General features: G+C 44.2%; 1 protein-coding gene across 2 annotated transcripts in view; it reads right to left on the bottom strand.

The window, feature by feature from the left end:
• Positions 1-2350: 2350 nt before the first annotated feature.
• Positions 2351-24210, bottom strand: part of TMTC4 (transmembrane O-mannosyltransferase targeting cadherins 4) — a 64129-nt gene continuing 42269 nt past the window's right edge. For both annotated transcript variants that reach the window (XM_032881094.1, XM_032881095.1), the window contains exons 12-18: positions 16067-16146; positions 15804-15911; positions 15556-15697; positions 9302-9416; positions 8070-8182; positions 4976-5045; positions 2351-3595 (exon numbers count right to left, since the gene is read on the bottom strand). In XM_032881094.1, coding sequence (XP_032736985.1) covers positions 3447-3595; positions 4976-5045; positions 8070-8182; positions 9302-9416; positions 15556-15697; positions 15804-15911; positions 16067-16146 — 777 coding nt within the window. In that variant the 3' untranslated portion in view covers positions 2351-3446. The remainder of the gene's footprint in view (positions 3596-4975; positions 5046-8069; positions 8183-9301; positions 9417-15555; positions 15698-15803; positions 15912-16066; positions 16147-24210) is intronic.

Genomic DNA, 24210 nt, shown 5'->3' with positions numbered 1-24210 from the left:
GTGTGGAAACCCAGGGGTATCCAGGGGTGGATGCTCTCCAGCAGGGGAGAAAGAAAAGTGGAGAGCTGTGAGTTTCGTGCGACTTGCTCAGGTGGGAGACATGCATGATAGGCCCTAAAATACAAATCACAAACTTGGGACCAGCGCCGCGTAGAGTGAAGGGGGCTCCAGCGACCTGAACATCATACTTGGCAGAGACTGTGAAGATTTTGGCTGGACTTACTGACGATTTTCATTCCCAGACTGGGGTTTGGCGGACCATACACACGTACAGATGTGTCTACATCTGTCTCTATGTGGAACTTGTAACACACAGGGACTTTATTTCCTCTTTTCTAGAGCCAAGCTCCAACCAGGTTCGGGTCCTGACTCTTGGCTCCTACCAGTCTGTGTTTGACCGTATGGGAACACTAGTATTCCCTCACCCACCCACCTCCCGTCCATCACCAAGTGACTCCCAAGCACTTCTTAGATCCGTTCACATGTCTCTGACTTCACTGCCAGTTGGTCACCGCAAGCCCTCAGCCTTCCCTGGACACATGGAGGGTCTCTTGGTTCCAGCTCCTCCCCCAGCGGCAGCCCAAGTGATCTCAAAATAGCAATCTTTTTTTCTTTTTTTAAGATTTTATTATTTATTTGACAGAGATCACAAGCAGGCAGAGAGGCAGGCATAGAGAGAGGAGGAAGCAGGCTCCCTGCTGAGCAGAAAGCCCAATGCGGCTCGACTCCAGGCTTGATCCCAGGACCCTGAGATCATGACCCGAGCTGAAGGCAGAGGCTTAACCCACTGAGCCACCCAATAGAAATCAGATTTCTTAACAGAAATCTGATTGTGTTGCCCGCCTGCTTTGCAGCCTTCCATCTTTGAGGACCATTGGGTCTGCGAACCCTGGCAAATCTGGCTTGACCTCCCTCTACCTGGTAGAAGGCACAGTTGTGGCATCCTCCCACCCACCGTCAGCTGTGACACCCGAAGCTTAAGCAATGCTAAATGGCTTGCTTATGACATCGAAGTGGGAGAACATGGACCCAAACCTAGGTTTTCTCACCCCAAAGTCTAAGCTGATAGATGCAAATACAGCCATGGATGTCCAGTGCTTTGCTGTGGGGCTCAGGCTTTTATTCTGCATATGATATTTTAAGTCAATACTTTGGAGTAAGTATAAAGATCATGCTTAAGACATAGGATGGAATCAGAACTCCAAGGAGCCCCATTGAGGGAGCAGGCAAAGTCTAAGGGGGGGCAGTTTTAAGAGAGCTACTTGTAAGATGCATGGAAACAGGGAAGAAATGTAGCAAAGAGACAAAGACCTCACAAGCTTTTCAGGATTTTGCGATTTTACCCTCAGAGTGGCAGGATAAGGCTCAGGACTCTGAGAGTTCTCAAACTGGAAACTTCCCCCAGGTCTGTCTGGACAACCCCCCATCCTAAACCCTACTGTGATCAGCAATAAAAACATTAAAATAAAATAAGGGGGGGATCCGGGAGACAGCATCCCCCTTCCAGTGGCCGGTGGAGTGTGGGGACGGCGAGCCGGGGAGTAGAGGGTGGCCGTCCACAGGTGGTGGAGAAAGAAGCGTGCTCGGTCGGCAGAGACAGAAGACAGCCTGAAGCATCCATCAAATTAATGACTGTTGTCTCTGGAAAGATGAGAGCCACGATGGAAATCCCCAGAGACAGAGTGGTGACAGCTAAGGGACCGCTTCTGCAGGCAGGGGTCCCGGATGTGCGTGTCTTGATTTGACGCAGAAGTTTTAGTATCTGTAGGAAAAAAAAGTCCTGAAGGAGCTTTCAAAAGAAATATTTTTCTTTACTCTCAGAAGGCAAGCACCATTTTACAGAAAGAAATTCGCTTTAAAAACAAAAAAGATCAACAAGCCTAGGGTGCATCTATTATCCGCTGAGCTGAGGACGGTAGGAACATAAATAAGACTAAGACAGCTGCTGCCCCCGAGAGATCTATAAATTGTTACTGTTAGTTTGGGACCTTTTAAGAAACGTTTGAAACACAGCACTTTCTCTCTGATGTATGTCAAACACCAGCACTTTCTTTCCTGATGTACCTCAAGCCATGCTAAGTTACAATTTCTAAATGGCAATTCTACGCAGATCTGCCCCCCCCCATGTGAGTGTAGAGAATTCAATACATCTCACTGTGGATCTGTGCATCCCGTTCTCTAAACCTGGATAACTCCAGAGTGCAGTCCTATTATGGGGTCCCTGACACCAAAGAGAAGCCACATGCCAGAAGGACGAATTGGTCACTTTGATTTCATTTTAAAAGGAAAGGAACACAAAGTCCACTAACTTGAAAATCACCTATTAAGAGGGCAATGCGACATCACACAATACCAGTTTGTGTAATAATTTTACTACATAAGAAATTAGAGAGATTGCATAAATCATTAGCTCAACAGCATATACAGAAGAATAAAATAAAGCAGACATGGTTATTCTGATCAAATAAGACAAGAGAAATTTCAATTTTGAAAAGTACCACAAATACCCCAAATGCGGCTCCTTTTAAGAGAAAATTTACCTCTTGCATTTTCTGGATATAGTAATGACTGCAGTTCCATTAAGCCAAATGGAAAACTGCTTTACAGCTAAAAACATAAAGAAGCAACTTACATAGATATGTAGCCCTCTTAGTACTGGAGACAACAAAAACAAAGACATCAGGCTGTCTGCTTTTGCCTAAAGCATGGCTTGGATTTCTAGTAATAGTAACAGCTTATATAGAATACGAACACTACATAATTTCCTATGTTATGAAGCTGAAATTGGGAGAATCCAAAAATTATTGCAGGAGTGAGTGTCTTCCGTTGGGGAAAAAAGCATATAAATATACTAGATGTTAAAACTTTCATTCTTCATTCAATTTTTTGCCCTGTTCAAAACATAAAAATACAAATAAATATATTTCCTTACAAGTGAAGTACACTGCTAAAAAAAAAAATTAAAAAACCCAAAATCTTAATTTACTCTTTCTTGTCATTAAATAAAAGTTCTAATATACAGACACATTCAATATTTATATAAATTGTTGGAGTCAGTTTGTCATTCCTTGCTCACGACTGACCTGTAATAGCGCTAGTCTCTATACAACATGGCTCACACCCCCAGTGCAGGTTTCATTCTACTGCAAGTCGCTCCAGGTAATTTTTTTTCCTTTTTTCTTTTTAATTAAAAAAGATTTCATTCTTGGAATTTGAGAATTTACATTTGAGTCGTCTGAAAAAATACAATTTCAATGCAAAAACCACATCGAGCTTTCGAGAGTATATTGCTGGTGCTGTAATCTTTTTGCATGTCTTTGTTTTCATAGAAAAAAAAACAGAATAAAATAAACAACAGGTAAGACTTTTAAATGGTTAAACGTAACCACGTAATATTAACGATAGGCTTCATGCACGCAAACTAACAAAAAATGCAGACGAGAGGCTCAGACGTCTTTCTTTTGCATTTGTTCCAGCTTTCTTCTTAACAGACCGTAATTCTCCTTGGTTCCTGATGCAGTGGGGTCAAGTTGCAGAGAGATTTCGTAGTGCTTTTTGGCCAGGTTGAGATGTCCCCAACGATGATAGAGCACAGCTGAAACAGCAAGAGATGGGTTTCATTGGAAATGCTTCTGAATACCTCGCAGTGTTCCCAACCGCTTGCAGAAAAAAAAAAAAAAAAATTACAGCACCTCTGCAAACAGTTCTCAAAAATCCTTGTTTAAAATAATATTGTTTGTACCGCAAGCTTTATTTATTATAACCACACTCCCTGGTGATTGTCCGTTTAACCACCTCTGGTCACTCCTGGAGTTCTGTGTATCACTAGACATGAGCCTTCTCCCTACAGCAACATTATTACATAAAGAAGTAAAAGGAAGGGGCGCTTGGGTGGCTCAGTGGGTTAAAACCTCTGCCTTCGGCTCGGGTCATGATCCCAGGGTCCTGGGATCGAGCCCCACATCGGGCTCTCTGCTCAGGAGGGAGCCTGCTTCCCTTCCTCTCTACCTACTTGTGATCTCTCTCTGTCAAATAAATAAATAAAATCTTAAAAAAAAAAAAAAAGAAGAAGAAGAAGAAAAGGGAAGAGTACGCTAAAGTTGCCAGGAAATTTCCAGGAAGTCAGGCTGCATCGAGCTGGGCTCCATCGCCGCTCAGAGCCCTGCAGCAGTCCAGCATCTGAATAATGACGCCCCGACCTCTTTTTGGCAAAGTAACAGCTTGTTTGTTCCTCGCTGGAAATAAGGGCGCTAACATTAAGATCTGACCAGAAAAAAAATGGCCTCTAAAATCTAATTATTAGAATGGTAAAGCGTCTGATTATTGTTGTGATTTTCTAAGTAAAAGTAACTTTTTACACGGGCAGGGGAGGAATGGTTGCTGCTTTGTGACTTTCCCAAGAAGAAGCTAGAGTCTGTAGGGAACAGGTTTGGTTAAAAACACATTCACACATGGAGCGTTCTCAACATCCACACTGTTATGCTCTAAAAATCTTAATTATTGAGATGTGAAAATGGGAGAAAGGAATTCTAAGGGATAAATCATTGTAGACGCACGATTAGCCAAGACACGAGAGAAAGTAAGAACACAGAGGAGACTGGGCTATAATGGGGAAGGACCTAAGTGAGACCAGACACTTCCAAAGTACTTCTCAGTTTAACATTCTAGGATCTTTCATACGAAAGAAGAAAATCAAAGCAGATCATAAGAAAGGGATAAACGGAGTGGGGTTATTGGGGTTGGTCTGGTCATATCATTATGATTTGTAAATATGATTATTACATAGCTACCTTTTTAATGTGATAATTCCTTAAAAAAAAAAAAACGTAACACATCTTAGAACCAGATTATAAAGGCCAATACGTGCTAGATTGGAAAAAAACACATTCTCCCAACTTTGATTTTACAGAAAGGCACCCATTTCTTTCAACTTACACAGAATTTCGATAGGATCCATACTAAAATATTTCCTTACCCAAATTGCCATGGTAACTTGCAGCATTTGGATGAGCTTTAATTGCTTTGAGGAATAAAGCTTCAGATTCCTAGAAAATGGTATAAAAAACAAGGTATTGCACGACACAAAAGCCACACACAGTTTTGCTGCTTATGGTTTTCACACTTTTAATGTCCTCGTTTTGTACCACTGGGTCCTTCCCACAGCAAAATCTGCGAAGGCCAGTGGGACCACACCCTGTTAAGAGGTTCTGAAGGGCAGTCAGGGAAGGGTGCCACGGGGCGAGGTGACAGGGCGGCAGTGAGGAAAGATGGGGGTTGGCTGCAGGGAGAGCACGGATACCCTAATGAGCTCTGCCTCCCACAAGGGGATGGAATTTTGCAACTTGAAGGAAGTAGCTCCATTCAGGTTTCAGTGGAGAATGAGCTTTCAAAGTCAAGTGGCCAGAAAGAGGCCGGGTGGTTGAGGATACCCACAAAAGCGTCATTTTCAGTCAGCCTCAATGAACTCACTTCTAATATTCTCAAGGTAGGAGCTGGGGCCAATTTAACCTCCCATAAGAACTCCCGACCCTCTCAGCAATCCATAAGCAGCCCATTGAGCTGGAAAAAATAAGCGGAGAGAATGAGGGAAGGACGGCCATCTGTCATCTAAGCGGTCACAGTACTGTACATGACCATGACCAAAGGCTCCTGAGGCGCATGGACGGATTCTTGTATAGACTTGCACTTCCTCCAGATAGGGCTCGCTTCCAATCGGTTTGCTGTGAGGCACGGCCAAGTGTCTTCTTACCCTGTCTTTATGGGACCATGGCTGCCTGGATGGTCCTGTTCGACCATAATACCAGGAAATAAAGATGCCTGACTGTTCTCTGCGGACACCTGCTGGGGTAGCTCTTCACACCGTCTACATCTGTGTTCCCAAAAGGGACACACAAGTGCTACTGAGTACCAAACACTAAGCTGAAACAACTCAAGTTGTTGGTTCGGGGACGGGTTTGCTCCTTCTAGCTGTATGATCTCAGAGTTTTCCAAGGGGGCTTCCTACATCTAGGATCACAGATTTTAGAAAGTAGAGGAAGGCAGATTTCTTTGTTCTGGGATGGCCTGTGGTACTCCTGAGAAGCAGGCAGGGCATTTGGGCAAACATCTCTGGAACCACAAGCTTTGAGAGAGAGCGGGCAGAGAAAAATTTGTATTTTGGAAATGTCATCCAAAAAGGACTGAATGAAGACATCAGGATAACATACAAGATGTCAGCAAACATCACTTCCAGAACTCAGCATCTACATTCCAAGGTAGAGCAGCTGAAACTCTTTCAAGGTAGTGTAAGGTTCTCCTGTCATGTTAGGTACATTGGAAAAAAAAAAAAAAATCAAATGGATTGTAGAGATTTGTAGCTATGCTCTAAGTAGTTATGCTTTCTGACCACTTTCAAACATTATAATTTAGCCTAAATTCTGAGAAACAGGAAGGCCAGAGACTCTAAATCGACTTGAAAACTTCTCCTCTTTCCTTATCTTAGGCTCAGCGCCCTGGCCTAGACAATTAGGATGCAAAATATCTAGAAAAATAGGAAACCCATTTCTCCGTTCTGCTCTATGGAGTATTTTCTACTCTATCTGGAACGATGTCAGCTGGAAGTCAAATGGACCGTGGGTTCTGTCCCCTTAATAGAATTCTAGTTTATAGGGGCGCCTGGATGGCTTAGTGGGTTAAGCCTCCGCCTTCGGCTCGGGTCATGATCTCAGGGTCCTGGGATCGAGCCCCGCATCGGGCTCTCTGCTCAGCAGGGAGCCTGCTTCCCCCACTCTCTGCCTGCCTCTCTGCCTACTTGTGATCTCTGTCAAATAAATAAATAAAATCTTAAAAAAAAGGAATTCTAGTTTATAGACTATGGGATGATGGAAAAATCAATACAGTGGTTACAGAGACTGCCTTTTGAAAATGAGTGGCCATTGCTGGTGGTCGCTGGATGTCCTGGCTGACGGAGAAGGCTGGAGAGGTCCTAGATGGGAAAACCACAAACCTTACCTTCCTCCCCCAGCTCTACATAGGTAAACCCACAAAACATAAAAATTCACCCCCTTAAAAAGCATGTCTGGAGCAAAATCTAGAAATGTTGAAATGTGTGCTGAAGCTATTAAACTCCCTGATATTTTAAAATGAGACATGCATGAAATAGCTTACTGTTATCATGGAAAACTATGCAGGTGATGATATCCTGGTGAACAGAAGAGAAGTAAAGAACGTGGAACAAACAGAAACTGATCACCTCCTTTGGCCTCGTGTGATCAAAATCAACATAGCTCTGGATCCCAAAAGAAAATCCTTCTATCATGAAGGATTAAGGCGCTGTTTCTGAAGTGTGTTTTCTGTAACATCTGTGTTAGAAACCCAGTGCCCCGTGCTACAAGTGCCCCGTGCCTGACTTTACAACGATGGAGACAGACCTCTTATGCGGAGGGATCTGGGCCGACTGCATCTCACACACTCCCCCCTTGGTTCTGATCCACCAATTTAAAGTTTGAGGTCACGGGTGTTAGGCACACTGAGTCCCCTCAGGGACATCGGGCGTCGTGCCGTGCCCCTTTTGATTCGTGGTCCACTCCTGGCCAGTCCTGGGAGCTGGGTCGGAGAGAGCGTGGATCTCGTATCTTGTGGTTCCGTTGGTCAGCGGCTGCCAGGGCCTTGCGGACAGCCTACGACAACCCTACATGTGGCTGGAGGCAGCAGGCGCCTCTCCTGTATTCCCCACGGGCTGTCACTCCTTTAGGGCGGAAGGCGGCCCCAGCAAACAACCCAGAGCTCCCGTCCGATGGCAGGGGACAGCACTGGACAGCTTTGTGCCACAGTGAGGGCTGGGGCATTGGCGAGGATGAGCTGTCACTGCCTCCTCCTTGGGCTTCTCCTCCCCTCCCCACCTTTGAACAAGGTAATGAACTCTGATGAGAAAGGACATGAAGTCTGACCCTGCAAACCCATCTTTCGGGCGACTTCTCCAGGATAAACTGACCGAGCCGGTCTGAGTTTAACTGGGCAGAAGTAACACTTATGGCTTCTGTCAGATGCTGGCATTAACCGCCAGAAATCACGGCCTGCGGTTTACACACCTTGTATTTCTGGGACTTGCCCAGCACGTTTGCCAACGAGAACATCAGAGAATGATCATTAGGTATTAATTCCAGGGCCTCTCTTCCAACTGCTTCGGCTTGGGCTAGATTACCTACGAGGAGAACACAGCAACATTTAGAAAAACATGTTAACATCGTACTGGTGTTTTATTCCGTTTAACAGTGCATTGTACACAATGGTGATGAATGAAGAATGAATGAAGAAAATGAAGAAAGCATAACACACACGCACACACACAATAGATACACAACAGACATGTGCACACACAACACACAACACACACACAGATGCACAATACACTTATACAAGCTCAACACACACAGATATACACACACACACACGATACAATCTGTTGCAAAACCAATGCAGTCCAGCACAATTCTGACATAATATATAAACAGCCTTTGATTAAATTCTGTAAAAGCACATAAAACCTGATTTTCATTTCTCCCCAGATACCAGTTACACCTAAACTGGAGAAAGGCAGTCTGGAGAATAACAGTATCCATAGTAACACTTTAATAACTGGATATTTATCAGATCGAAGTACAAATTTTATACCTTCATTAGAGGCAAGTGTGTATCTCTTCTCCACCCTGCTTAGGCAGCTTCACTGGCTTGAAATTCTGCCAAATTAAAACTATCATTTCTTACGGGACGCTTCGATTTTTCAAAAGTAGGGGAGTGGAGTAACTCCAGCTGCTGGAGCTAAGATCCCGGCTCAGAAACCACATCAAGTCTGTTAGCGTTACATCTAGACTAAGAATCCACGGCTCTGAGTGTAGATTTGAGGACATCTCTTCTAAGAAGAGTCCATGAACTTGAGAGCACAGACCTCGCATTTATTAACCCCAAAGCCATCATTGTTCACTTTTGGGTACCTCCAGCATCCGAGATGATGGGCAATGCTAGATCACAGTCTCCAGAAATGAGACTGTGCCCATCTTCCCCCATGGCTCAGCACTAATTCTAAGTGTCATTTTCCCCACACATACATATTTCAATATGTCAAAGGAAACCGTTTTCTAGAAGAATAATTTTTGGCATGTTAACTATTAGCCTCTGTTAATTTTTTTCAACTCATCTACACTAGAGAAAAAAAGCACATAGAATCTGTTCGGATGACTTCTCTGGGAAGCAAACTGACCAAGCCAATGGCGCGGCACTGGGGCGTAGTGTCCCCCGATCTACGCGAGGCGCCTTCCTGTACCTGTGTTGTCGAGCAGTATGATCATGTTGTTCCAAGCCAAACTGTGCTCCGGCTTCAGCACAGTCGCGTTCCTCCACGCGTTCAGGGCATCCACGTGGCGGTTGAGATCCGCATACTGAAAATAAAGCCCGGCCCCGAGAAATCAATATTGCAACGTCGCTGCTTCCTCTCTCTGAGATACACCCAAAACCAAACCCCAAACTCAGCAAAGCCTAGCTTGTGCTTACTGAGCTCCTAAGTTTTCACAGTAACTCAACTGACCCTCAAAAGAGCTCACTGAAGTAGATAACCATCCCCATTGTACAGATGCAACAACAGAGGCACAGAGAAACTGAAGTTAATTTCTCCAAGTTGCACGCTGCTCACAGTTACAGGTCTAGAAGTGGTAAAGCAGGAACAAGCACCGATAGTCGAGTTTCCGAGCCTACAACCGCTTGACTGTAATTCGTAATGTAGCAATTCCAGGTGTCAAATAATATTTGAGACTCCCGGAGAGACATAAATGAAAAACCTAATCATTAGTCTTCTAGAAACGCTTCACATAGTCTATCTTTGGTAAGGTATTATTTAAAGTGGTAAATAAAATAGTTAATGTGATTAACAGCTATGTATGTTAAATTCACTTTGTGGAGGACCCTCTAGCAGGGTCTTCCTGTCTACATACAAAATGATGAGTGCGTCAGACATACTTAGTAAACTCCTTGGAAAAGTCTCAAGCGGCAATGTGAAAACCCTTGGCGATTTTTTAAAAAGATTATATTTTTAAGTAATCTCTACACCTAACATGGGGCTCAAACTCACAATCCTGAGATCAAGGGTCACCTGCTCTACGGATCAAGCCAGCCAGGCACCCTGCTTTGGCAATATGAAGCCTGTTTGCCTCCTGTAGGAAGGACAGAATTTTCTGTGGCTTTCTCTTGAGAGGGCATGTTGTTTAACACTGATGACAACACACAATGGGTAGCTTTCAACGTGCACGGTTAGGAAGAGTATTCCCAGGGAGAAAGTGATGGATGTATTCTGGCCAGTGAACCTCTTGCCCTCTTCCGCTCAGTTCAAATGCCCATCTCATCTGAATGAACGTCGTTCCTTTACCTCTGCAAAAACTACGAATGATAACAATTTATCCAAGTTTAAGGCAATTTGCTTCCTCACTGGCAAGTCTGTCTTTTTATTAGACAACAGAAACATTCTCACTTTCTCTATGACCCACATAGCACACAGGTGGCATATTAAGTAAGGGAAAGAAAGGTTTAATTAGGGAGACCCTATGACTATCTATTTGCTGATGATGCTGTCAGATTTCCCATGAGACTCAGAAACTCAAGTCACAGTATCTCACCCTGTAAGCAAGGAAATGATGTGAAAAGTTCAAAAAGTAAAATAATTAAGGGTGTTAATTATGCCAGCATTTAATTGCTTGTATTGGAGTTTCCATTGGTTTCTTGGTCCATTCTCTCTAACAAGTGACACGCATTTGAGTCAGCTGGACAACCTCTGTGGTGATATTCTTAATACACAGGCAAACCAACAAAACTTCAATTACACAAAAACAAAATTCTTCATGTATTTTATTATTTCTTCTTATTATTACTATTTCCTCAATAATAACAACAGACGGAATTAGGTAAAATTAACTATCCTTTTAGTTTGTCTCAACTTTCCCTTTCTTTTAGCATCTTGCATGAAGTGAACAAACACTTGAAGGGAAGCAGAGAAAAATGGGGATTTGGCCAGAACTACCGACCCAAAAGGGAGACAGGTAATGCACACATTATTTACCTACGAGCCCTATGCCCATCCTTCTGTACTCCATAAAACACATTTCTCAGGGTCCTTTGTCACTTGGTTCCTTGCTAGGTTTCTGCCAGGAGTCACAGGTGACATCAGATGGCAGGGAGAGGGGCCCTTTCCCCCACTCTCACACTGTCCCTCCTTTTTCTTGGTCATGCATCTGAAGGGGTTTCTCTCTCCCTCCACCATGCCAGGCTAGAAGTAGCAGTTCCCCCTTCATGATTTCAGCTCTTGAGATTATGGTGGCCTCTGAGATGGTAGCCCCTTCTCTGAGCCCTTATATTCTGGTCATGCCATTTCCTCCTGCTGGTCCCCCCAACCCTACAGGCGGTTTCCTTATTCTCTCAAAGTTAACGTCATCTTTCCATCCTGTCATCCAGTCTTCCAATAGTTATCTCACCAAGTCTCAACACTGAATCTTCTCTATTTAAAATACAGGGGCATCTGGACGGCTCAGTCCAAAGAGCATGTGACCCCTGATCTTGGGGTTGTAAGTTTGAACCCCATGTTGGGTATAGAGATTACTAAAAAAAATAAACTAAATATGATACAATATAATAATTAGCATTGTTTCTGTTTTCCTGACTGGCTCCTGACTGATACGATCAGGCTTGCATAATGAATCGTCTCTAGTTAATATCTCCGGTCACTATTACTGAAATTCTCTAATAGTAACATGTTGCAAACAATCCAGCTTTTGCCAATTTTCTACTTCACAAGGAAACTGCATTATATTCCCTTCTTATGGGCACAGAAATCAAAGCACATTTCCGTCTCTCATTACTAAAGACTGGCTAAGGAGGATTTTTAAAAAGAAAAATTTTAAGTTATTAGCTTCGTCTTATTCACCAATATATAAAAGTGTTGGTTGAGCTGCTAAAGATTAAGGTCTTAATGCTTTTAAGCTGTCAAGCAGGCAAAAGCTGGATAATTAAACAACAATGGAGAGCAAAATCTTTAAATAAGCAAGAACAGTTGGCAGAAGGGAACACAGGAAGATCATTTCACGGTAGCATAATTAGTAAACAATATACATAGAGAGTACTACAAAGTCTAATATACTTAATACTACAGATGAGCCTCTACACGGAAGTGGGAATGAATTCCAAGGACTGGAGCACATGGATAAAATCCTGACTTTCATAATCTGTTTTCTTTTCTTTGGACCTCTTACAGAGGGCTTATTAGCGTAAATTCTCTATTTCTCAAACCCCAAGGAACTGCAGCGACAGGCGGTTACTAGGGGAAGGAAAAAGCCTGCTAAGTGGTATAGCCTTAAGTGTAACCTGGAAGGCTGTAGGCAGATACACTCTGAAATAGGAACTTAAAAAGCTACCTCCGGAACAGAAGAAAAAAATTGGGAGAATTCATATGGACGTCATATATAATGTGCAAGTCCTAGTGCAGTAGACATGGTAAACAAAAACAGTCATCCCTGCAAGTGTTCAGCTAACACCCAATTTACTCCCATCCTCCATTCTTACTTCACTGACCTTGCAAGGATCCACATGCCTTATGTGATTGAAGTTTTTAGTCTCTACTTGTATCATTATGGCGAGGTTTTCCTGTCTTCCCACCCTCCTCCCCAGAGAGGACAATATAGAGGATAAAAATACACTATCCCAAATATATCACCTGGATGTAAGGATTACTGTACTCAAGACACTTGAGATTCAACAGATGCATAAAGAAGCATTCTTGGAGCTTCCCTTATGTAACTAAAAGCAGAAACAAGAGACATAAGGACTGCCGTAAATCCCCTCTCCTGGGGATGTCGTATGACCTTGAAGAAGGACCTACACAAACCTTCATTAGTTTCCACCTATATTTACCTTCTGACAGTTTGCCACCCTCAGAAGCCTAAAACCCCTTTCTTTCCCTTGTCACTTCTCTATAAATTTACTGTTCTTTGTTCAGGTGCTATATGAGCCCAAGTTCTAACCACCCCTTTGAGTTTTTCCCCAGGTGTATCCACAATGCATATGTGGATAAATTGTTTTTCTTTCTTGTTAATCTGTCTGTAGTCAGTCTAATTGCAGGGCCCCAAAGGCAGAACCTAAGAGGGCAGAGGAAAGTTTTTTTTTTTTTTTTTTAATCTGCCTTCAACAGCTTCTCACTAGAATAATTTCAGCTCTCCTTAAACCTTCAGGTTTCATAGAGAAAGCTATATCTACATCTGTGTTTGTAACTAGATCTAGTTTATAACTAGCACAGAATTTTAAAATGTAAAAGGAAACAAAAATGTGGGAAAAGGCCAAGTGGCTCTAGAGAAAGTTATGTGGGATGACAGGAATTGCCTGCTATCAATTTTCCTTATTTAAACATCTTGCTGTTACACGGACTCAGTCATACTACTGCCAACTTCTTCCAAGCCCAGGAAGAAACAACTCCTCTTTTCCACACTAGAGTACGTAAAAAAAGATGGTATCTTCCCCAGATACATCATAACTGAAACATGTTTTCTATTCTTTGAATAATAAATACGCAAGCCACTTCACTTGAAAATTTATAATACATGCAGTACCTGCTCATTTAAATGGGTGTATGCATAGTGGAAGAAGTGAAACTTTACCATCATTAGCCACACGTTCTTGTCACTTAGTTTCCTCCATTCATAAAATTCTATCTCCACAACATGCAAAATCATTGCTAACCAATCCAGAAACAAAGCAGTTTAGACCAAGACACATTCCCATCAGGCTAAGAATGGAAGCCAGGATTTGTGATAATCCTTAAAGCGACTCATGTTTCCTAGGCTGCGCTCCCCAAACAGTCTCTTCTGCTCTGAGCTGGTCAGTCTGTCTTCTCAGTCCTCGGATAGATGTGCTTCCTAAATGCAGGGTATTGGGATGACCGGAGAATTTCGTTGGTTTGTTTTGTAAATACAAACCTATGTTTGTATCATCTGTGGAGCCTCTGATCCCATAAATCTGGGATGCGGTGGGAGGACGTGGATATACAACCAGTTTTGGGAACCACTGGTTTTGGTAACGTAAGGATCCCATAAAACCAAGAAGTTTCTAGACCCTTCAAGTGAGGACAAACAGGCATCTCTTTAAAAACCAACTTTGATGTCCTCCTACCTGTGAGGCTAGGCTGGATGGAATCTGGGAGATTATATCTAAACTTAAAAAAAAAAATCACATCACTATTCGTGTATTCCAGTTTGGCTAAAATGAATAAAACCCCTTTCTCTTAACAATCTCATTTAACCAAACTGAATATATTAGGAACATATGCATGAGTTTCTTGAAGCCCAATTGAAGGGAGAATATAATCATTCTTATTTAAAGACTTACACTGTCTGTGGGTATGTCTTATTCCCCCCAGTCTTACAGAGGTATAATTGGCATAGTACCTATAGAAGTTTAAAGTGTACAACGTGACGATGTGACGCCCGTGTATATATGACCCCAAAAAGGTTAGTTACACCACCTCCATCATTTCACATCATTGTGTGTCCAGCTCTCTTCTTCATTAAGAAAATCCAGAGCTTTAAGGACTGAGCTGTGCATCCCAATGGAGGTTTCTCAGAAGCAATGACAGAATCCACGTCACCATCATTTTCGATACATGCTTTCAGATTTTAACATTACTGAACTTATTGTATTAGCTACTGTTGCAATATTTACTTGAATAAAGAAATAAAGTATGGGGGCGCCTGGGTGGCTCAGTCCTTAAGCGGCTGCCTTCGGCTCAGGTCATGATCCCAGGGTCCTGGGATCGAGCCTCACATCAGGCTCCCTGCTCAGCAGGAAGCCTGCTTCTCTCCCACTCCCCTTGCTTGTGTTCCCTTTCTCACTTTGTCTCTCTCTATTAAATAAATAAATAAATAAATAAAATATTAAAAAAAAAAAAAAGAAATAAAGTATGGGGAAAGAAAATCACGAGCAATCAGATCTTGAGTCAGTACCTAAGAAGAGAAAGTCACTCTGGAACACACTCTTTCCTATTTCTATTGGACAGTCTCGAAGCGGTTTCAAATAAATCCCCCCGGGCTTTATGTTACAGGAAAAACAGCTAGTGCGGGCGCCCAGGACCTCGGGGGCTGTCCCTGGAGGAAGAAGATGGAAACTCAGCAGCCGTGTTACGGGTTTGCTTTGTTAATCTCAGCTTTTATTCATGTTTTTGAAACAGAGAAACTGATGTTTATCAGGAAGTGACCTTTGGAGTACTGTTTTACAGGGCACGAGGGACTTAAAAAACTTCTAATTTATTCCTTGGTTTAACCTGTGGGCTTGGAGATAATTTAACACTTGCCTAATTCACGTTGAACTGCTCTTTACTCCAGCTCAAAGAGTCACAGACAAGGACCTCAAACAGCTACCTTCACGGGACGAGCACGCGAAAGAACTTTACAGGGTGTAGCGTTGCTGGCACGAGTGGCGCTTCTGCCATTTTATTATATAAAGGGAAAAACCAAGCTTTTCTTCTGCAGCCCTGGGACACCTTACACTTACCAGCCGCCCGAGGTTGTAGTAACAATCTGGGTACTTCCTTCTGTGTTTGATCGCCGTCCGGTAACTCTGCTCGGCGGCTTCGAAGCGTTTCAGGCTGTTCTGAACGATGCCTAAATTCATCCACGCGGCCGCGAAGTCCGGCCTGGAAGAGCATTTTTTCAAAAGAGAAACAAGGAAAAGAAAGGCCCCGACCTCGGAACGCAGGTGCGCCTCTCTCTGCCGCTGGGATCCCACAAGCCCACGCTTACTGTATCCGCACGGCCAAGGAGAGCAGCTCTTCTGCTTCCTGTAGCTCGTTCCTCTCTTTTAAGATGTTTCCAAGATTATTCATGGCATGAACGTACTTGGGATTTAGTCTAGAAGCGGAGAGAGAAACCGAGCTGTTAATGCTCAGTGGTCTTCACTGAACTGTCAGGAACTGGCAAGGATTATCTTAAAGTCGGGGTCTTTTCTGAATCCCCGACAGTTAAAACCAGACACGGATGTGAAAGAGACAAGAAGCTTGCTGTACCTCACGGCTTCCCGGTAGTATCTGATGGCGGCTGTCTGATTGCCTCTGTCGGCCAGGTTCTTGCCAACGTTGTAGTGAACCTGGAAATACAGATATAAACTTGGCCGTCAGTGGACAGGCTTCTTGGTTCAGAGCTGGGATACCTATAGCAGCTTCTCACCAAAAACCAAAGCCAAAGGGAAGACAGACAAACAAAACAAAAACCCCACACCACCAGAACTTTGGCTAAAACCCTACGGAGGGCAGGTCAGGGTCACACTTTAATCCCCATCCTGGAAGAAAAGGTGGGAAGGACAGGGTGCCACAAGCAGATGATGTCACGCAGGGATGACAGAGGGATATTTAAGTAAAGAAACCTCGAAAATTATAAAGCAGGGGTTTTTTATTTTTATTATTTTTTTAAGATTTGATTTATTTGGCAGACAGAGATCACAAGCAAGCAGAGAGAGAGAGGAGGAAGCAGGCTCCCCGCTGAGCAGAGAGTCAGATATAGAGCTCGATCCCAGGACCCTGAGATCATGACCCGAGCCGAAGGCAGAGGCTTAACCCACTGAGACACCCAGGTGCCCCACAAAGCAGGGTTATTGCTAAAACCTCAACCCACCCCCTCCACCAATACACCCATCATCCCCCTTTGGGGCTGAGGCATAAAATCCACCCACACGTGGTTGTGAGAGGGAGAAACAAGGATTCTGCATTTTAACAACTACAGCCCTTTCTTGTAGGACAGCTTTCTGCTGTAGCACTGCATTCTAGTTTACGCTGATGGCATTCTCCCTCTCTCATTCTTTCAGCCCAGGCAGCGCTGGCAGTTAGACGCTGGGCCAGCAAACCCGTCGGACCCCCGGCTCCTGGAGGCCCAGCTGTGAGTCCATCCTGTTGTAAAGTGTGTCACTAGAAGGCAACTGGGGCTGTGGAGGACGGTGGGTCCCCAGGGCGGCACCTGGTCTGGGCCGGGGGAGGGCCTCCCTGAGGAAGGGCCCTCCGTCCTCTGGAGATCTGCAGGGGGTCACTAGGTGAAGGGGCTGGAGTAAGCCTGCCGGCCAGAGCAGACAACAAGCAGGCTCCAGGATGCCCAGTGTTGCTGGAGTGCAGAGGGCGGGGGGGCCAGGCCAGAGGGCGTGGGGTGCAGGCTGCTCAGGGAGCCCCAAGCCGTGACAGGTCTGATTTAGTCTTCGTCCAGAAGCATTAAGGACCGCCACAAAGTCTGTAAGTGTGTGTGTTTCCCAGGGCCGCCATAACAAAATAGCACAGGGTGTTGGGGCGGGGGGAGGTAGGGGCTGGGTTGGGAAGTACGGGGGAGTTGAGAGGTGGCTAAAACAACAGAAATATATTCCCTCATAGTTCTGGAGGCAAAGATTAAGGGGCAGCAAGGCTGGTTTCTACCGGAGGTTCTGAGGGAGAAAGCGTCTCTCCTGTCCTCTGACGGTCGCTGTAAGCCTTGGCTTGAAGCTGTGTGGCTCCAGCTTCTCCCTGTCTCTACACGGCCTCCTCCCTGTGTGTCTGTGTCTCTCTTTACAAGGATACCAGTCGTATTGGATTAAGGGCCCACCCTGTACCACTGTGAACTCATTTTAACTTGTATCTTGATGACATCCGCAAGGCCTCCACTCGTAGGTACCAGAGTGAGGATTTGAACGTGTCCTTTTTGGGGGCACAAACCAACCTACAACAAAAGCCAGGCATAGGAGGGTGGCAGAAGGTCCTATCAGAGTTATACAAGTTAGTGACACTGCGGGAAATGTGAGCGGGGAGAAGCGGATGCCAGGGTCCGGGGACAGCCTGAGGCACAGGGGAAGGGAGGACACCAGATTGAACGAGGGTGGTGGGGAACGAGCAGAGGACCTGGAAGGACACCGTGGAAGCGACGAGCACAGAAACGGCTGGTGGACTGATAAGAGTGGGGAAGCACGTCAAGAATGAACTCAGGTTTCTAACTTTCAGATGATGGCTTTGCGGGGAGATACAACAGGTTGGCTGGGCTTGCATGGGGGGCTAGGCCATCAGGCTGATTTTGAAATCCTTGGAGAACCCAAGTAGAGAGACCAAGGTGGACCCCTGAGCTCTGGAGAGGAGCAGGCTGGGGACGCCAGCGTGTCGGGAGGCTGAGACGGTGCAGCCACGGGTCCTGGGACCACACAGAGCAAGCCAGCCGGGGGAGGAAAAGATCCCATAAGACCTTCCTGTTTCAACCTCTCTAATCCAACCACCAGCTGGGGAAACCGCCTGGGGATAATGTAGCCAAAGAAAGAGAAGCAGGTGATGAAATGTACCAGAACTGGAGAGAAGTGAGGGTCTGGCCACACTGTGAATGCTCTACATGTCACTGATTACTGTCCGCAAAATAGTTAATTTAAAAAGGTATTTAATAATGATCCTTTGATTCTGAAAATCATTCTTTAGTTGTGGTAAAACAAACTTAGAAGCTACCATCTTAACCATTAAAAACATTGTTTTTATCTGAGTACTGTTGGCACACGATGTCTCATTAGTTTTGGGTGATTAACCATTTTTAAGCATATGGTTCAGCAGGGTTGAGTGCACTCACACTGCTGTGCAACCTACCTCCAGAACTCTCCTCTTCTTGCACGTCTGAAAGTCTGTACCCGTGACACAGTAACTCTTCCTTTGCCCCTCTCCCCAGCACCTGGCAGCCGTCGTTCTACTTTGTTTCGATGAATTTGATGACGCTAGGTACCTTACAGGAGCGTGAGCATGCAGTATTTGTCTTTTTGTGACTGGCTTGTTTTACCTAGTGCAATGTCCTCCAGGTTCATCCCCATTGCAGCAGTTGTCAGAATCCCCTTCCTTTTCAAGGCTGAGTAATATTCCACGACAGGCATACACCACCTTTCCTTCATCCGTTCATCTGTCGAGGGACAGACGCTTGGGCTGCTTCCACAGTTTTGCTACTGTGACCATGAGTGTTCACACATCTCTTTGAAGTCCTGCTTTCAATTCTTGTGGGTATGTCTCCAGAAGTGGAGTTGCTACATCATACGGTAACTATATGTTTAATTTTTTGAAGACCTAAAATGGTTAACTTCCTGTTATGAGAATTTTGCCTCCATGTCAAGAGGGAAGAGAGAACGAGGAGAGAATTTTTAGCGATTGAAGAGGGTATGGTAAAGTTGGCCGGAAAAAATAGGACTCCCAGTTGCAAAGCCACCAAAAGTTCTCAGGTCAGCTTCACATGAGGGCACCTGGGCATTTTCTCAACTGTACATGGGCTTAAGAAGAAGTTACAAGGAAAGGGGCAGAGACCCAGAATGACCCCGGGACAGCAGAACTGTAGACTCACAAGGGCTATTATTAGAAGTATTTATGGACAGGGGCGCCTGGGTGGCTCAGTGGGTTAAAGCCTCTGCCTTCGGCTCAGGTCATGATCCCAGTGTCCTGGGATGGAGCCCCACATCAGGCTCTCTGCTCAGCGGGGAGCCTTCTTCCTCCTCTCTCTCTGCCTGCCTCTCTGCCTGCTTGTGATCTGTCAAATAAATAAATAAAATCTTAAAAAAAAAAAAGAAGTATTTATGGACATGCCTTTTAGAGGCTTTACACACAGGCTAATCGCAATCTCAGAGAAGATGATTCCCCGGAAATGTATTCAAATCAGGTGTGTTCAGCCTAGTACGGATCTTGGCAGCCTACGTGTGCTGAGGGTCGCCAGGAGCCCAGTGTGGGGCTGGCACATATGCCTATGTAGCTTCTCTACATGGCAGCCCCGTCACGTGGCCACTATCGTCACCCTCCCGAGTTCAGGGAATTGCGGCATTTGAAGCCCGGCTCCAAAACCTGTGTTTTTCTCACTGTATCACAGCCATCTCTGAGGCTGCTGAGTGAGAATGGGGCCAGCTGCTTGAGGTGATTTCTAGACACACTCACTCATGCCGTCTGCTATTTTTCTTTAAGTAAATAACGTTCCTTGTTGCATGTCAACGGTTGGAGTGTACCCACCACCCCCAAAATTCATTTGCTGATGTCCTGACCTCCAGCACCTCAGAACGTGACTGTATGTGGAGACAGGACCCTTGAAGAGGAGATCAAGTTGACCTGAGGCCATCGAGGTGGGTCCTAATCCAATCTGGCTGGTGTCCTCCTAAGAAGAGGAGGTTTGGACACTGAGAGAGACACCAAGGTTGCACGTGCCCAGAGGACAGACCAGGTGAGGAGGCCACCGCTGGCAGGCCTCAGGAGAAGCCAACCCTGCCGGCATCTTGATGGTGGACTTCCGGCCTCCAGAACTGTGAGAAAACAAACGTCTTCCTTTAAGCCCCCAGTTAATACATAATGAACTATGGTAATGGTTTGAGCACATTTCAAGCAGCGCTCCATCGAGTACTTCAAAAAACCTCCTGCCTTATCAAACTTAACTGACAGTTACAGCTTGTCTTCAAAACACTAGTATTTCTGGAAGGGTATGGAACAGGGCGACATTCTTTTAAGCACGTAGGTACCAGATGTTTGTTTTTTAACTGCCAATTTTAAAGTCTATACATTTATTTTTATCTAATTGGACAAAAGGAGTCACAGACAGGGAAATCACGGGTGATAGAAATGTATAGGACTGTGCAGCCCACCGTATAATTTAAACTCCCAGAACCATATTATTGTCCGTTTGTAGGTAGTTGCCTCTTCAAATGAGAGCTAATGCTATGGCTATAGGGCGTGCTTTGCAAAGTGTGCTCTAAATGGTTTCATTTCGTGCCTCCCCAGCCCCAGCCTGGGTGTGCTGCCTCACCTCCCGTCCCACGCACAAAAGAATCAAATCTGGGGCGCCTGGGTGGCTCAGTGGGTTAAGCTGCTGCCTTTGGCTCAGGTCATGATCTCAGGGTCCTGGGATCGAGTCCCACATCGGGCTCTCTGCTCAGCAGGGAGCCTGCTTCCCTCTTTCTCTCTGCCTGCCTCTCTGCCTACTTGTGATCTCTCTCTCTGTCAAATAAACTCTTTAAAAAAAAAAATACAAACTTCTAAAAAAAAAAAAAAAGAACCAAATCTGGAGAATCCAACTGGTGAGCAAGGCCCTTGTGGTCCCCAGCATACAAATTCAGCTTCTACTCAGACTTCCACACACGACTCCCACCTTTTTGCCCCTGAGCTCCTGCTGCTTTCCTTTGTTATGGGCAAACTCTGTTTTCTCAATAAAATGCTCAAAGAGTTCAAATGCCCTCTGCAGTAGACACAGTGTTCTGTTAGACACCCCGAATGCCAGCCACCAGATTAGGAGAAAAGGACAGTAAACTCCAGAAATTCAGACCGTACTTATTTCCATGGCACTCGTTACAAACCGGACACAGCCCCAGAAGGCAAGCCGTCCATAATTAAGAACTGACATAAACAGGCCTACCCAGAGGCCAGCCTCATCCTATGGGCTACAGTGAGGGAAGTATGTGAATGGAAAACAGCTGTCTGGGTAACCCACTATAAACAAACCAACCAATCCCCAAACCCTCATAAACAGTTTCCTTATAACAGCATTTAAAGAATGAGTGATTTTTGCTTCCATATTCTGGAAAAGACTGAAAAACCCTGTTTATTCTTGAACTTTCCCTCTAGCCTTTGTGATTCATATGCTAGACATCAAACCAGCACAGAAACTGCAGATTAAAAAAAAAACACCACTGCAGGCCCATGACATGGAAATCAACAATGGAAGGTGTGTTGACACCAGAGCTAAAGCCAGTTTGCTTCAAATTTTCTGTTCCCATTTGATGTTAAAATGTTTTAAGCAAAAAAAAAAAAACAAAAAACTTATAAACCATGCTGACTCATCCTTAAGGAACTACCTCCATCAGGGTATATGATCCTTTTCCTTGTTAAAAGAATTTAGAATTGTACCTCAGAGTTGATACAAAGTGGCACATACTTTTAAGCCTTAAAAACAAAAAGTGACTGTAGATATCATTCAATGCTTGGTGTCTCATCCATTGTAGGCTAAAGAACTTTAATTCCCATGCTGCTCAATTCCATAACTAATACTGAGTGCCCACCATCTGCAAGGCAGTGTGGGTAATCCGACTGCTGACCAGGCACTGGCACTATGATCTTCTGGAAAAGATGAGTCTCAGTGGTAAATCTGAGCCTAATCTACAGCCAGGTGCCAAGTACTTACTTAGTATTCAATGAATATAAAGTGGAAACCAATACAGAGAATGTATTTCCTACAACAGAGCTGAATGAAACCAGTGTTTCCTAAATGAGATTTCTTCCCTGAAATGAGTCTCGCATTTTTCCAAAAAGAAAAAAAAAAAAGAAAAAAAAAAAGAAAAAATAAAGGAGGTACAGATAATTATACCACAATTTATATTGGAAAGGAAAACAAACAAAAACCAAAAAAAACCCAAAACCCCAAGACTCTTATCTTGCTCATACTGAATGGTAACACTGAAAAACTTTCTTAGAAAGGAGTGTCTCCAATGGGTCCATTCGAAGATGAGGTCTTGTATGTATGTTTTATTTTATTCATTTATTTGAGAGAGAGAGTGAGTGGGAGGGAGAGGGAGAGAGAATCTGCAGCAGACTCCCCACCGCACACAGAGCCCGACGTGGGGCTCCATTCCAGGACCACGAGATCATGACCTGAATCAAAACCAAGAGTTGGACGCTTAACCAACGGAGCCACCCAGGAGTTCCACGTATGCCTTAAATTTACAAAAGAAAACTACACATGCAGACATATGATTGTGTGTGTGTCCATGTGTACACCCCTTGTGTTTTCTATCCTATAACATAAGAAATCACTTCCTAGGAAGACCCATGAGATCAAACATCACATATGTCACCCTCCATCCCACTTACTGGCATAACCCGGGTAGCACATGGGACCAGGTCTCTAACTACCATCTAAACTACTCATCTACATAATATCACTTTCATCCTTCTATGCCTCAGTTTCTCCTGTTTGGAAAAATAAAGAAAAGAAAACCCTCTCTCTCTCAAAATCTTAGAGGGAGGATAATGGAGATTAATTATAGAGCCTCTACAAAGAAATCGGAGTTCCTTGTGGAAAAGAATTATATAAATAGAAGGGATAATTACTGCTATTCAAACAGTAAAGCAAAAATAAAGCACATCTATTAGCATTTATGAAATTAAATCACAGGCGATTTATTTTTAGTAGCATAAAAATAAATGGATAGGCAGCAAATCAAATTAAGGATCAAAGCTTGAAGAAATTCACTCTTTTATCAGGGTCTCTTAACTATAAAACATGAGGAAGATCTTTTTTGTTCTGGAATCCGAGAAAAAGGCAAATAAGGAGTTAGCACCTTTTATACGATTCTTTATTTCAGGATCACAATAAGATGCCAACCATTCATTAGATTTATTCATATAATTTTGCCTGAAATCACTGCTTTCTCTTAAATATAGAATATGGAAATGAGAGAGAACTCCAGAGAGCTCTTTCTCTCCCACTAGAGGAATACATTGAAGCATCCTAGGAACTCCTATTCTGAAGAGCTGAGAGAGAACATACCATAATTTAATAACAATCTATACCAATAGATAACTCTTCTAACCAAACACCCTGGCCTCCTATCTTGAGCGAGTAGCATTCTCCTCTTGCCATTTAACAAGACAACCAAAACTAAAATGAGCCCCAGAAAGCGAACATTTCTTGAGCACCTACTATGTTCTAACTACCACGTTAGGGCTCTTTGGACGCCATCTTTCTTTAAGGCCTCACAAGAAACCCAAGAGACAGACATTACTTCCCCTCTTACAGATAAGGACATTGAAAGTTCTAAGCAGTTTAATTTTGCCCAAAAGGGCACAGCTGGTTAAATGAAAAGGCTGGATTCATCAAGAATACAAGTGAAACAAATTCCTACCAGACGGCTTCAATGAAAACACTGCCAATTCTGAAGTCTACACATTTATTTTTACCTAATCTGACGAAAGGAATCGCAAGCAGAGAGACCACAGGCGACAGAAATGTGTACTATGATACACCAGACAGCGTAATTTAAACTTCCTGAAACAAAGTGCTGCCCATTCACTGGGGCTTCACGTTCAAGTTACAGATTGGAGGAGGACTCAATGCTGTGGGCCGAGGCGTGCTCTGAAGGGACTGACTCTGCCCCTCCCCCAGGTGCCGTCTGGATGTGTGCGGTTACCTCCCTGCCATCATTTCAGGGGGCGGTTGT

The sequence above is a fragment of the Lontra canadensis genome, unplaced genomic scaffold (genome assembly GCF_010015895.1).
Source record: "Lontra canadensis isolate GAN:19392208 unplaced genomic scaffold, GSC_riverotter_1.0 scaffold73, whole genome shotgun sequence".
NCBI classification, from domain to species: Eukaryota; Metazoa; Chordata; class Mammalia; order Carnivora; family Mustelidae; genus Lontra; species Lontra canadensis.
Note: the sequence above shows the minus strand (reverse complement) of the source record. Positions and strands in the feature narration are given on the sequence as shown.